General features: G+C 32.6%; 1 protein-coding gene across 2 annotated transcripts; it reads right to left on the bottom strand.

The window, feature by feature from the left end:
- Positions 1-5,328: 5,328 nt before the first annotated feature.
- On the bottom strand, positions 5,329-9,855 carry LOC110649436 (lipid phosphate phosphatase delta). 2 transcript variants are annotated; one of them, XM_021804000.2, is made up of 8 exons: positions 9,525-9,855; positions 9,319-9,414; positions 9,115-9,189; positions 8,864-8,994; positions 8,291-8,394; positions 8,067-8,195; positions 7,100-7,215; positions 5,329-5,967 (listed from the first exon to the last, which is right to left on the bottom strand). In XM_021804000.2, the coding sequence occupies exons 1-8, from the start codon at positions 9,684-9,686 to the stop codon at positions 5,557-5,559; spliced, it is 1,224 nt and encodes a 407-aa protein (XP_021659692.2). In that variant the 5' UTR covers positions 9,687-9,855; the 3' UTR covers positions 5,329-5,556. The 2 variants fall into 2 exon arrangements, with proteins under 2 accessions (XP_021659692.2, XP_021659693.2); XM_021804001.2 differs by lacking the exon at positions 9,525-9,855 and having other exon boundaries at positions 9,115-9,187; positions 9,319-9,404.
- Between the last annotated feature and the right edge of the window lie 5,441 nt (positions 9,856-15,296).

The raw sequence follows: 15,296 nt of genomic DNA on the forward strand, positions 1-15,296 counted from the left end.
AATTCTCAACTGATGGTAGCCTGATCGCAGGTCTATCTTGGAAAAGAATCTAGCCCCTTGGAGCTGATCAAACAGATCATCGATCCGAAGAAGTGGATACTTGTTCTTCACAGTCACTTTGTTCAGCTGTCTATAGTCAATACACAACCTCAATGACCCATCCTTCTTTCTCACAAATAGAATAGGAGCGCCCCAGGTGAAATGCTTGGACGTATAAAACCCTTGTCCAAAAGCTCCTGTAGTTGCTCCTTTAGCTCTTTCAATTCTGCTGGTGCCATCCTATAAGGTGGCATTGATATGGGGTTTGTATCCGGCACAACATCAATGCATAACTCTATTTCCCTTCCTGGTGGCAATCCTAGAAGCTCCTCAGGGAAAACATCCATGAATTCTCTGACAACAGGAACACTTTCTATGTTGACACCTTCTACAGATGTATCTCTCACCAATGCCAAATATCCTTGACATCCACGCCTCAATATTTTTCTAGCACTAATTGCTGACACCAAATTATATAGAGTCACGCTCCTGTCACCATCAAAGCTAAACTCTTCCACACCAGGTATGTGGAAATACACCTTTTTATTCCTGTAGTCTAAAGTGGCATAATGAGTTGCCAACCAATCCATCCCCAAGATTACATCGAAATCTATTACTGGTAGAAGAACCAAGTCTGCTGGGAGGATCTTTCCATCCACTACTACTGGGCTATCCGGAAAAATCATGTCTACATATATGTTGTCACTAAGTGGGGTAGCTACAGACAAAGGGCATTCTAAAGTTGTAGGGTTTCTACCCAATCTCATGGCAAACACAGGGAAGACAAATGAGTGCGTAGCACCCGGATCTATCAAAACACGAGCCTCATAGGAACAAACTAGAAGAATACCTGCCACAACTGCATTGGAAGCCTGAGCATCCTGGTGGGTCAGGGTGAAAACCCGAGCTTGACCCCTTCCCTGAGTGGCAGAACCCTGATACTGACTTCTACCTCCTGATCTGCCTCTAAATCCACGTCCCCCTTGTCCTCGGCCCTGTTGGCCACTGAACTGACTGTCTGCCATGCTGGAAGCACCAGGATACAACTGACGAGGAATATTTGCAACAGAACCCTGTGACCCCATCTGTGGCTCGCTAAACACGAGGCATTCCCTAGCAAAGTAACCTGGTTGGCCACACCTGAAGCATACTCCTGAACCCATCATACAAGGTCCTGAATGTCCTCTCCCACACTGTGCGCATGGTGCCAAGGAAGATCCTGAACCAGACCCAGAACTGCTGTACCCAGGCGTGACATTCTTTGGATCCGTACCCTGGTCTGAACCCTTGAGGTTTGTGTCTAAAACCACTCTTCTTGTTCCTACTTCTTCCTCTATAATTACTCTAGCCACCACTATCCGGAGCACCCATGTGGGGAACACCTGAAGAACTCTTTGCTCTATTTTTCTTTGCCCTTCCGCTGTCATCCACAACATAGCTAATCTCAATCTGTCTGGCTCGATCAACCACCACATCAAAAGACTGATCAGACATCATGGTCAGGTTTGCATACCTCATGTCAAGCCCCTTTAGGAATCTCTTTACCTTTATAGTTTCTGTAGCTACTGCTGTAGGGGTATACCTGCTCAGTTCCAGAAATTCTGTAGCATATTCATCTACATCTATGTTGTCACTAAGTGGGGTAGCTACAGACAAAGGGCATTCTAAAGTTGTAGGGTTTCTACCCAATCTCATGGCAAACACAGGGAAGACAAATGAGTGCGTAGCACCCGGATCTATCAAAACACGAGCCTCATAGGAACAAACTAGAAGAATACCTGCCACAACTGCATTGGAAGCCTGAGCATCCTGGTGGGTCAGGGTGAAAACCCGAGCTTGACCCCTTCCCTGAGTGGCGTAACCACGATCATCGACTTCTACCCCCTGATCTGCCGCCAAATCCACATCCCCCTTATCCTTGGCCCTGTTGGCCACTGAACTGACTGTCTGCCATGCTGGAAGCACCAGGATACAACTGACGAGGAATATTTGCAACAGAACCCTGTGACCCCATCTGTGGCTCGCTAAACACGAGGCATTCCCTAGCAAAGTAACCTGGTTGGCCACACCTGAAGCATACTCCTGAACCCATCATACAAGGTCCTGAATGTCCTCTCCCACACTGTGCGCATGGTGCCAAGGAAGATCCTGAACCAGGACCAGGCTGTACTCGAACCGTGACGCATTCTTTGGATCAGTGCCAACCCTTGAGGTTTGTGTCTAAAACCACTCTTCTTATTCCTACTTCTTCCTCTATAATTACTCTAGCCACCACTATCCGGAGCACCCATGTGGGGAACACCTGAAGAACTCTTTGCTCTATTTTTCTTTGCCCTTCCGCTGTCATCCACAACATAGCTAATCTCAATCTGTCTGGCTCGATCAACCACCACATCAAAAGACTGATCAGACATCATGGTCAGGTTTGCATACCTCATGTCAAGCCCCTTTAGGAATCTCTTTACCTTCATAGTTTCTGTAGCTACTGCTGTAGGGGTATACCTGCTCAGTTCCAGAAATTCTGTAGCATATTCATCTACAGACCTACCATTCTGTCTTAAGGCCTCAAAGGCCCACTACTTTTGATCTCTGAAACTTTCTTGTACAAACCGGTTAATGAACAGTTCCACAAACTGAGTCCACGACAAACACTCCATCCGAGGTAATATGTAGTCATTCATCCATTGTCTAGGCATAGGCCCCATGACATGCTGCATACACTCTATAAGTCTTCTATCAGTCAACTGCAACTCTGTTCCGGCCTGTCTGCAAGAATCCAAAAACCGATATGCATCGTCAAACACATCATAAGTACCAGGCACCAACTTCTTAAAATTGATTATCTGTTCATAAGGTTCCCCTCTTGGTGTGGTGGACTGCTGCTGCTGTGGAGGGTGGACCATAGACTGTGTCATCATATCGATGGTTCTCTGCAAACTAGCTAGAGTAGCTGCCATTGGGTCCATGGGACCCTGTGCCATAAAAGACTGATACTGAACTGGTGGCAACTGCTCTTCTACTTGAGCAGCTCTAGGCCTCCTACCCTGCCTTCTCGGGGCAAGCGCCTCATCCTGTGCTGACACCTCATCAGGCACATCTGGTTCTGGTGCAGTGGCAGCTCTTCTACTTCTACGCATTTTCCTGAAATTCAGCAGCATTAACCCACAAAATTCAAAACAGCATATTACACAGCTCTATAGACTCATATTTATACATAATTATATGAAGCAAAAACTAGAAGCAAAGATGACAATGCAAGACGAATGTGGACCCTATTTTCTGCATATGACTCCTAGTAGACTCTTCCCAACACTTTAGATAATTATTCCCTATGAATCTGGAGCCTGAGCTCTGATACCACATTTGTCACAACCCAACCTATGGGCCAGACCGGCACTAGGACCTGGGCCAGCTTAAAGCCCCCGAGGCCCGTAGTAAGCCTAACTATTCCTTAATCCAACTCTAAGGCCCATTGGGCCCAATTTCAGGAATTCAATCGGACAGAGTCCGACCATAAAGTGGACCTTTCAACGGGGAGTTTTTGACTCACCCGACCTGTAAACACAATATATAATCAATTGGGGAGCTCAGCTCACCCTCCACATACTCATATCAACATAAAAATAAATGGGAGCTCAGCTCCCTCATCCAGTCCATCAAACATGCATATAATAATAATTTTACAGGTCCAACATGATAATTATATTACAGACCCAAATCAAATAAATATTTCTAACATATGCGGAAATTCTAAGAGTTAACAGGTTTATACAAACATTAATAAACGACCTGCGAGGGAGAAAAGCAGGTTAACCTCAAAAATATCCTCCTGTGGCCTGGAAAAATATTGAACAGGAGTGAGCGTTCGACTCAGAGAGTAAAATATTAATATTTACCCAAAAATAATAAAATTAAAAATTAGGAGTGTTACATAATAGTTAAAATGTATATTATATGATATACTATTATATTATATAATATATTTAATCCTAAGTTATATATGCACCTTATAATTATAGATTATATAATTTAGGTACAGTTAAAAGATATATTATATGATATATTATGTATTAATAACTCAATTCAAAACTTAAATACTAATTCAAGTATGACTTTTTAAGGAAATAATCACATAAAATTATTTTAAGAACCGAGAACTGAACTGGAATCGTACCGAACCGAATTGAAACCGAAGAACAGAGAACTATACCGAACTGAAACCGAAATAATGAAGAACCGAACTAGAACCGTATCGAAATTTTAAAATTTCGGTTTGGTTCTGATTCCCAGGCAAATCCCGAACTGAACTGGAGCCAAACACCCTTAATTGTCACCTCTACATCACTTAGCCACTGCCACCATTACTACCTCATCTTATCACCACTATCACCATCTAACTATCACTGTTGTCACCACTACCACCACTTAAGCACCACTATCACTTGTCTGTCAATCACTATAATCATTATCATTTACTATTGACACAATCAATAAATTAAATATTAAAATAAAATTTATCATTATATTATATTAATATTTTTATTTTATACCCAAATATAGAAATGTGATAACAATTATATTAAATTTTTAATTGTATTATATAATTAATTATATTGCATTAAATTACACTATATTAAATATAACCTTAATACAATTGAGATCAAGATTTACTGTTAACAATCCATCTGTTACCTTGACCCCTTCTCAGCATGTGAAGAGTTGATTGATAATTATGTTTAAAAGTGAGGAAGAAGACTTGAAGCTTGTTCCTCTCCAGCACAGAGTGGATGAATAGGTGAAAAACGAAGGCAAATCAGACAAATTGAATCCAGTTACTTTAAGACTTACTGCTCCAAATCCTTGGAAAAAAAAAAATTCCCTCGACATCTGCGATCAAGGTTTAGACCACATTATAATTCAATTGTCAAGGCTTATGTTTCGGACACCGTAACGTTAGCTTAACCAAATAATATGTCTCCTAATCCAGCAATGTCTCCATTGGCTGAAGGCAATCACCCCATCTTATCTAAAGAGACTGACTTCCATTCTAATTTGGACTCCTTTCAAATATGAGTCCATCCGACGCAGTTGCACTTGGTATACATGTTTTCTCTCTTGGCTCAGATTCGTGTCGTCTGCTGTCTTAAGCATGTGAAAAGATTGCCATTAAAAAACAAAAAATCCTCTCTCATCATCCCACTGCCAGTCGGACCTACAAATGCCATGAACTATATTTTCTTGGTTTTCGAGTCTTTGAAGCTTCTATCTTTTATCGCTGGAGCATTTACATTCTAGAAAACAAATTCCATTAGAAGTAGGTAAGTGGGAAGAACGATTGGAGTTCTACCTGAACAAAATTACTTAATTTACAAAATTAAAATGTATTAAAGCCATGCTAAATTGCTAATCACCGATGAAAGTCTTAGCCTCCCCTCCAAAAAACAAAAGAGAAAGGAAAAAGAAAGAAGGAAACCACCCTAAGCATATACGGTACAATAGCCACCGAGCATTGCAAGTTTACAACCTCAAATGGGTGAAAAGAGAAGGAACTAGATCAACCACGGACCAAGCAAGACCAGCATATTGGAGGAATCTAATACCCGTATCGACATCAAATGAATTCTGGTGAGAGAAGAAGAATAGCAACTTTTGGATATAACCTGATTGCTTGATCTCATCGGATTTTTTAACACTTACTGATCCATTTAGCATGGGTATATAACTAGTTGATTTTATGGGAATGCTCAACGTGTTTGATACCACAGGAAGAACCCATTTTGCCAGGGCCTTGCTACAGAACTTCACAATGAGTATTGTTAGTATTCCTACAAGCGCTCTTCCCAAAAAGGCAGGGACAGTGAGTTGGGTAAATATGCGTGGTACAGCTTCATGGTGGAACTGGTGGTATGTTTGCTGAATCCCAGCCACCTGAATAACATTGCAAATTTAGTTTGTAATTGAAAATTCATAAAAATATTCCTTCCAAGTTAATATTGAAAACTGATAGGTAATTAAAATGATTCTACAAACAGGTATGAATTCTAATAAACTGCTTCCTCTAAGCAAATTATAAATATACTCTGCACTTTCTAAGGTTTCCCTCACAGATGCTCCAGCAAGACTATAAGCACATAATTGACAATTGCCTTCTTTTCCCTTTATTAATAGTAACACAGATGTGAGAGCATGCTCTTACCACTCCTCAATGTGCAGGCCACGCATTTTATTCCTTGTCCCTATCCCATCCAATCCTATCCCATCCCATAGGGAACAACCTTTGCTTGATGAGGACACTCAGATATAGGCTCGACATTATGACACTTAAAATTAGTTAGAACCTCAGGCAACTGACGCAAAAACATTCTTGCATCAGAAACTCATACCTGAGTCCAAGCAAATAAAATATACTGTATAGCTCAATGCATACAGCCTTCCCCACAATAACAAAGGCGGATATTGGAAATTTAATTTTTATACTCTATAATCAGTTACAAGATGCTGGGACCTTGTATGTTTTATCTACAACTTGAGATTTCATTATCATACAACGGTGAAAAGCAACTTCTCACAGAAAACTTCACTGTGGCTAGACAGAAGAGATGTGAGCAATTCTAAGAATTTGACATTTCTAAATTCTTTCTTGCAAAGAGGAGAGCTAGAGCATATGTTCATCATTACTTCTTTGTAAATTAAGCACTCTATTTTCTATTCCAGCATGAACTTTAAAAAGAATTTGTGATGCGTAAAGACCACAACACATATATTTTCCTTCATTTTCTATTTTCTTCCCACCACATGCACCCAAGCATATTTTCACTTGTCACTGTGGGCTTGGCTCTCATAAAATTTTCTTTTTCATGTATCTTCTAAGTTTCTTCCAAGCATCTCCTCTCCCATGTCTACCTTTGTCTTTAGAGAATTCTCTTGAGCAAAATCATTGACTTTCACTAAAAACATATAGAATAAAGTCCTTGATCCAAGTTGCATGATCTATGATAACACTACTGATAAAAAGAAGTTCAAAAGAAAATCAAAATTAAATGAGAAAGCAATTGCTTACAATTCCAAATGCAACACCATTGAAGGCTGTATGGTACTCAAAACTTGGAGTAGGAAATTCAGGAGTTGGATAAGCAAAAAGCAACAAGAAGCTTAGGGCAGCCCAGAAGGTCGTGACTGCAAGTGAAGTACGAATTAAGGCAAAATTTTCAAATTCAGAATTATGATATATATATAAATATATTCAATATTTTTAATTTTTCAATATTCAGAAACTAGCTAGATTTCACTTTCTGTCAAAGTAATACTGTCCCGTAGCATTCAGGAATAAAACCCATTAGATTTAAACAGTATCATTTTTTGTGTGAGATATGAGGTTTAAATAAAGAATACTCATGCACTAGATAATAACAATCCATATCCTTAATAGTCCCCAAAAACTTTGTTAATAAATCTTGTTGCATTGTCAGTAAGTCAAAAGACAAAAAACCTCCTCGCAAACTACTTTCCCCTCGGGGTTCAGCCCAATAGAACCCCACTGTTCTCTGATAAGAGAAGGAATGCTTCCATCCATTCGAACAATCGCCTCTTTAGAGAAAGATATTTTAGAGACCATAAATGAAGCCCGCTATCAGGATTAACTCATTTTAGGATTGTTGGGTATGATTAGGCTTCCAGAAGTTTCAGCTGATGTGTAAGTTGCTCTGTCAGGATTTCCTCCTATTTGTCCTATTTTTCATTTCTTGCTCACCAACTTTGGAGCTCATGAGGCTTCCTTGGAATTTAGACCAAAAGAGGAAATGCAGAAATAGGAAAAAGAATTAGGGTACCTTCGACAGAATGGGCTTCTGTGCGAACATCAATGCTTCTATTTCTTGCCTTAAACTCATCAAGCATTTATTCATTCGATAAACTTCTGAGCCACTTAATTGGCTAGAGGAAAATTTGGCATTCCAAAACAGAAATCTTCTAAAATAAACTCATTCAAAATATAAAATAAGGAATAATTAACACAGAAATCTACATACCATTTTGTCCTGAGACAATGAAGTCATCAACATAGTCATGGACAGCAAGCCAAAATGCAAGGATTGCCAACCCAATAGAAAGACCACCTATGATATCAATCAAACTGTGCATGCCAAGATAAACTCTTCCTATCAAGAAAAAACAAATTTCAATTTAGAAATACTCATGGAATTGGAAAACTAATAATGCTATTGAAAACTTATGAAAAAAAAGATGAACTTACCCAAACCAATGAAGCCCACAAGCAAGCAAACAATGGCAAATCCAGCAAACTCGACAAAGAAATCTTGATTTTTGGTATAAGACAGGACATAGTGCAATAGGTACCTGGCGTGTCCATTCAAAGAGGATATAATTATTACCAAACAAAAATATATTCTAGATTCTTAAAGTGCCAATGACAAATCCATTTAGATGTTATGGTGCAAATTTAAAGCTACAAAACACCAGAAAATCAAGTTTTTAAGCATCCATTAACTAACAAATTGATAATAAACAGATGAAAATTGCTATAATCTTTCCAAACTCAATAATTAAATGAAAAGCAAAAAAAGTCAGCTTTGCACCAATAAGCAACAATTGATAGTTTCAACAGATACATAATTCACATTCTTGATTATGAAGAAATATTACTTCTCAAGTTTCTTAGCATGCAGTTGACAACTCACAACCAAGCCACCACCACTGTTGAAATGATTGTATAACACAACCGACTATAATGTGCTGTAAATCAGAACACAACACAAGCATAGAAATAATATAGAAAAATGGGAATGTGAGGAGGAAAGATGAATACCCAGATAAGCAAACAGTGTTAAGAGTGTGGGAAGAAGGCAATCCGTACTCCAAAGCGTTATCTTCCTCATCTTTTGTGGCAGTTATTCTTCTAACAGGAGGACACTTGGGTCTAGGAGCTGATACCACATCCTATGAAACATGAAAGACAAACAAGGAACAAAATGACTTCATGGTCTTATTCGTCCTACAATTTAAATAATACAAAACCGAAAAATTGCAAGGATCAAGCCAGAAAGAATGAAAAACCACCTTTATGCAATTCCCTGTATAATCACAGAAAGCCATTAGAAGGGTCATTTGCCTAGCCAATTTGCCATGCCCACTCTGCAGTTTCACCCAAAAGCAACTCAATTACAATGCTGATGTATAAAATTTAACACCAAACTCATAACCCACATTACCAACAACCAGAGAACCAAATTAAAGACGAAACAGAAAGAGAAAGAAATATACCCAGAATAGCAGAGGAAGAAAAGCAGTGTAAAAGGGCACAGAAACAACACAGGACAACCCAGAGAATAGAGCATCCAAAAATCCATGCTCATACTTCTGCAAAAACCAAAAAAAAAAAAAAAAACACAATTCATCACAAATTAAAGAAACAAACGATTAAAATAAAATCTGGGCTTTGTTTATTTCAATAAAATCTATTTAAAAACCTGGATCTGTATAATAAGAGGAGCGCCAGTGATGACATGATGGGTCACCCAAGGTTGAACCAAAGATCTAATCATTTGGGTCACGTTGAGACATGAAGAAATGACAATCCATGACAAAATCCCAGCAAGAGTCACCCCTTGCCACAATGCTATGCTCTCCATTAATCTCTCACTTTCCCTCTATACCCAAAAACAAGAAGGATCAAAAAAAGAAAACAACAGAAATTGGGAACCACAAAGTTTGAAGTTTGAAAACTGTTGGCTAGACTTTGGCACAGAAGTCAGGAGGAGGAAACGGGGTTCTAAATTTTCCACTCTATATTGTTTTTCAATGGCAATTATTTTATTTGGGTTTTTATTATTTTAATTGTATTTTTTCTTGGTGGCAAGTGGCAGAGGCCAGCGGGGGCCATGGCTTTTTTGGATTTTGGCTGGCCGCGTGAGGGGAGCAACTCGGTAAAGAACATTCTAAACAAGAAATTATATATATATATATATATATATATATATTTGTTTTATAAAAAATTCCAAATAAATAATGTGGAGGGAGCGACAACTGCGCAGTTTTCTACTTTTTTATGGGAATTTTTTAAAAATCATTTTTAAAATAAATATTAAAAATATAAATTCTATAACATTTATTTAACTTCAAATGAAGCTTATTTAATATTTTAGTGTTAATAATAATTAAACAAATTAAGTATAATAATTAAACAAATTAAGTAACTATTTATAGTAAATTAATTTAATGAAAAATAACTCATAAATACTCTTATTAATCTCATAAATTTTATGGGAATATAAATGAATATTTGATTTCACTACTTATCTTTAATTTTTTACTTAAAATGCACTATTTAATTTATAATTTTATATAAAGAATAATTAGTTAATTGTTTGATAAACTATTTAAAAGTAAATTTTAAGTAATTTAAATGTCTACTTAAAATGTATTTAAAATTAATTTAATTCATAAAAATAATAAAAAATGCCATTTAGTGTTTTAATTATTAAAATGAGGATAATGTTGATATTTTAAAAGCTATTAGGATAATATAGTTTTTTTATTTAATTAAATAGTAATTTTAAAATAAATAGATAAATTATAAGTAAAAAGTATTTTTCTTATGATTTCTTACTTATTTTAGGTTTTTTTTAATTTTTCAAGTTAAATCAAATACTAATTTATTTATCGCTTTCTATAAATCTATTTATAAATAAGTTTAACGACTTATAAATAAAATCAAATACACTCTAAGATTTTATTTAGCATTAGGGTTCTAGATAAAAAACGCTTTTTAGAAAAAAAAAATCATTTTAAATATTATTTAAAAATATATTTTGAAAAAAAGTTATTTTATCATTTTTGAGTTTTTATGAATAAAGCATGTCAAATTTAATTTTAAATTAATTTCAAATACTCTCTGATTAATATATTTAAAAATATATATATATTTCTCAACAATTTAAATAGTTATGTTAAACGAGTTCTAAATCATTTACCAATATTAAAATTATATATATATATATATATATAGAGAGAGAGAGAGAGAGAGAGAGAGAGAGAGAGAGAGAGAGAGAGATCTAAGCGGAAAAAATTTTAATTTTTAGGCTTTTAAATTGTATACAAGTGTAATGAGCACAATATATGCCTAAAAATATAGTTTTTTCTTTCAAACCTAAAAATATATAGCTTACCTTTATTTATTTTTTTAATGAATTTTAAGATTTCAATTTAAAAAATATATTTCTTCATAATTTTTCAAAAAAAAAAAAACCAACAACATAACTACCACATATCCAAATTAAGAGAGGAAAGGAATAATTAATTTATAAAAAAAAAAAAAACCCTTTGGGAATTGATTCTATATGGATTAGTAGGATTACCATTTTAAAACGTAAAATTAAAGCATATGTAGAATAAAAACATGCTTATCTTTTATAAAGAGAGTGTAAAATTCTAAGCTGCATCAACTTTTTTAAAATGTTTTTTTTTTAATATAAAAATATAATTTATCAACAACATCAAAATTTTAAGTATTATAAATAATTACAGAAAAGATAAAATCCCATTTCTATAGATAAAACATAAAACTTACTATTGTAAACAATAAAATTTGTTGATCTTATAATGATATTGAATTTTCCGATAATTTTGATAAAAAAAAAGATAAATTTCAACAATTGTCACTGAACTTATATAGTTGTAACAATACAGTCTTTTAACTTTAAAATGTAATATAAAATTCCATAAACTTTTAAATTTTGCACAGTAAAATTCCTCTGACTTTTAATTACTGATTTTTCAGTTAGAAATTGATGTAAATAGCTCCCTCATGACACTTAATAAATATTTCTCTCTCTTCTCTCATACAAAGTGTAAAATTATTCTCTTTACGCATGAAAAATTATTCTGTCTATAGAAAGAAAAATTATTCAATTTACACATAGCTTGAGAGAGAAAAGAGAAATATTGACTAAACTCTATACTGGAACTGTTTAGGTCAGCGTTTAACTGAAAAACTAGTAATTAAATGTTAGAAGGATTTTATTGTACAAAATTTGAAAGTTGATGGAGTTTTATGTTACATTTTTAAGTTGATGGACTGTAATATTACAATTAGATAAGGGGCAATTATCAAAATTTATCAATATATATATATATGTGTGTGTGTGTGTGTGTGTTAAGTTGTCACTGGTCATTTATTTGATTTGAACAACAAAACAATCTCTTTGTATCTTTTATACTTAGACTATTTTTTCTGAAATTTGATGTATATGATGTATGCAGATGAGTTTCAATCACTATGTCTATTGATAGAAGATCCACATCTATAAATCAAGATTTAAAATCTCCAATCAAATAAAACTAATGATCATACTTTTACTTATAATAACTAAAAACCAAACACTCACGATATAATAGATAATTAAAAAAATTAAAAAAAAATAAATTCAAGATATATTAAGAAGAATATATTTGAGAACAAATTCCTAATATTTATTGCAGAAGAAAATAAATATGAGGGATTGAAAAAAAAATTATAAAAAAAATATGGGAGGGAGAGGTTGTCACCAACAAGAAGATTACCCTCCCTCAAATTTCTTTGTGAGTTGAGAAAAAAAAAATCAAATAATAATTTTCACATGAAAATAATTTTTTTTCTGAAAAAACCCTTTATTTTCATATTTACCCCTAGCTTTTAAAAGTAATAACATGCAAATAAAACCTAATAATATTAAATAAAATCTAAATTTATGGTTTTTAATGCCCACTTCAACCTTTTTCCTTTCATATTATTACAAATGTAAATCATAAATCTATGCATTATAATAAAAAAAAGACTTAATTCTTTTCAAACATTTTATTATAATTTTAATTTTTGTATTTTCATATTTACCCTTAGCTTTTAGAAGTAATCAAATATAATGGAAACTAATAATATTAAATCAAATCTAAATATATGGTTACTCTCAACTCAACTCTACTAAGTTTTTCTTCAAAAAATTTATTGAGGTCGGCTATATGGATTCTCTTTATCCACTCTAAACGATTTTGGGTTAAATCATCGGAAATGTGTAATGTTTGTAGGTCGTTATATTACTCTCCTCCAAGTGAGTTTAGGTCTACCCCTTCTTTTCTTTCTATTCTCTAACTCAATGTGCTCTACTTGTCTAACTGGAGCCTCCGTATGTCTACGCTTCACATGATCAAACCACCTCAATCTCTCTTCTCTCAATTTATCATCAATTGACACCACTCATACCTTTAACCTTTGTTTTTATTATATTACAAATATAAAATATATATCTATACACTGTAATAAAAGAGACTTAATGCTTTTCAAACACTTTATTATAATTTTTAACGATATCTTGCTTAAAAATGAAATAAATATTATACATTTAAATAAAATATATAAATGAATTATAAATGAAATAAATGAATTTTATATTTAAAATATGAATAACACCAAAATAAAAGTAAACATTATTTGCTATCTAATAATTATTTTTTAATTCAGTGGTATTAAAATCATTTTCAAGATAGTGAAATCTTAAGATTAAGTTCCAATTGAAGTAAATTATTAAAAAAAAAAATTGTTATATTAATTCATAATTTTAGAATTATTTTTTATAAATTTTCACTATTTTTAATATGTGTTAAATTAGATTGGGATTATTTTATTCTACGAAGGGAGTTTAGTATGGGATAATTATCACATATGATCATTCAACTTTATGAATATTTTAATAAAATTTATTGAACTTTAATTTTTTTTAGTAAAATTTACTGAACGTAATTTGATTTATAAAAATTACTGTGATAAAAAATTAAAAATTTTCAGATAAACTTATAACTTGTCAAGTATTTTATAAATAAAATTACATAACTAGTAGTTGCTAGTGGAGAAGAAATAAAGAAAAATGTGGAGAGGATAACTGAATAAGTTTTATGCATCTTTTTTTTAATTAATAAAATAAAATAATTTTATTTATAAAATAACTAATAATTCAGTAGATTAATTTAAAAATATTTAATTTTTGATCATAATAATTTTTATAAAATAAAATTAAAATTCAATAAATTTTATGAGAGAAATTAAAATTTAATAATTTTTTTAAAAATATTCATAAAATTAACTATGCATAATATTAATCTATTTAGTATGATAGATTAACTATTTCTTTTGAAAAATAAAAAGATAACAAATAGATTGTTCATTTTTTTTTAAATTTAAATTAGATGAATGATGATAATAATTAATTAATTAATATAAAAAAATTAATATAATAATATTATTAGAATAATTTATTTAATTGATAAAAAGCTAGCACGTGGTTGAACAACTAGTTATTGGTAAAAATATAAAGACGTTAGAGAGAGGTTGCTTCGTAGCTTGGTTCATAGAAGTTTCCTGGTATAGTCTCCAAATTTGACCTCATCGGTTGAATTCAAATCCTGCGGTCTATTCTTCCGGAAAAAAAAAAATTAAAAAAAAATGGGCCCCACTATCACAATAAGAATGGGTCTAATTCCAGCGAACTTATCCGCATCAATTTTGTACTCTGTTCCAGTTTAGTTTTCTGATCAACTCGGATTCGATTTTCAATTTTGGTTTTTTGCTTCTAATTCAACCCAATTTCAATAGTTTCGATTTTAATTTTAATTTCGATTAACCCAATTTCGATTTATAGTTTTTTTTTTTTTTCAGTTCGATTAGATGGGCAAATTCAGAAGTGATTTGTTTTTAAAATTAACAATACAAATTCAATATTTAGTTGAGTTAAAATAAATAGATTTGAAACTCTTGATTCCATCTCCCTCTTTCTTAAATATATTAATGATAATAATAGTTTCCATTGTTTATCTAAAAAAAATTAGAGTAAATTATAACTTAATTCTTAAAATTTGATTAAATTTATAATTTAATCTTTATATTTTTAAAATTAAGTAATTTAATAATTGAAATTTAATTAAATCTATAATTTAATTCTTATTTTAAAATTTCATTAAGATACATTTAATTTTAACAAAAATAACTCTTATATTTATTTGTATTTGACAATTTAGTCGTTAAGGTTTTATTTTATTAATAATTTAGTATATAAAATTTTATTTATTAATAATTTAGTCTTTATATTTTTAAAATGTAAGTTTTATTAAATTAGAAAATTTAAATTTAAGCTATTAAAATATAAATTAATAACTTTAACCTCCTTAAAAATTTTAATTAATTACAAAATTATCCATATAATTTACAAATTTAT

This window comes from Hevea brasiliensis, chromosome 5 (genome assembly GCF_030052815.1).
Source record: "Hevea brasiliensis isolate MT/VB/25A 57/8 chromosome 5, ASM3005281v1, whole genome shotgun sequence".
Taxonomy (NCBI): Eukaryota; Viridiplantae; Streptophyta; class Magnoliopsida; order Malpighiales; family Euphorbiaceae; genus Hevea; species Hevea brasiliensis.

Excerpts from the sequence above, each read along its gene's own strand:
- LOC110649436 (XM_021804000.2), bottom strand. The coding sequence starts at position 9,686 with ATGGAGAGCATAGCATTGTGGCAAGGGGTGACTCTTGCTGGGATTTTG. Across the intron at positions 8,995-9,114 it reads ATACAGGGAATTGCATAAAG|GATGTGGTATCAGCTCCTAG; the intron begins GTGGTTTTTCAT and ends CATGTTTCATAG. Across the intron at positions 7,216-8,066 it reads CATTGTCTCAGGACAAAATG|TCACGACCTTCTGGGCTGCC; the intron begins GTATGTAGATTT and ends CTTCACTTGCAG.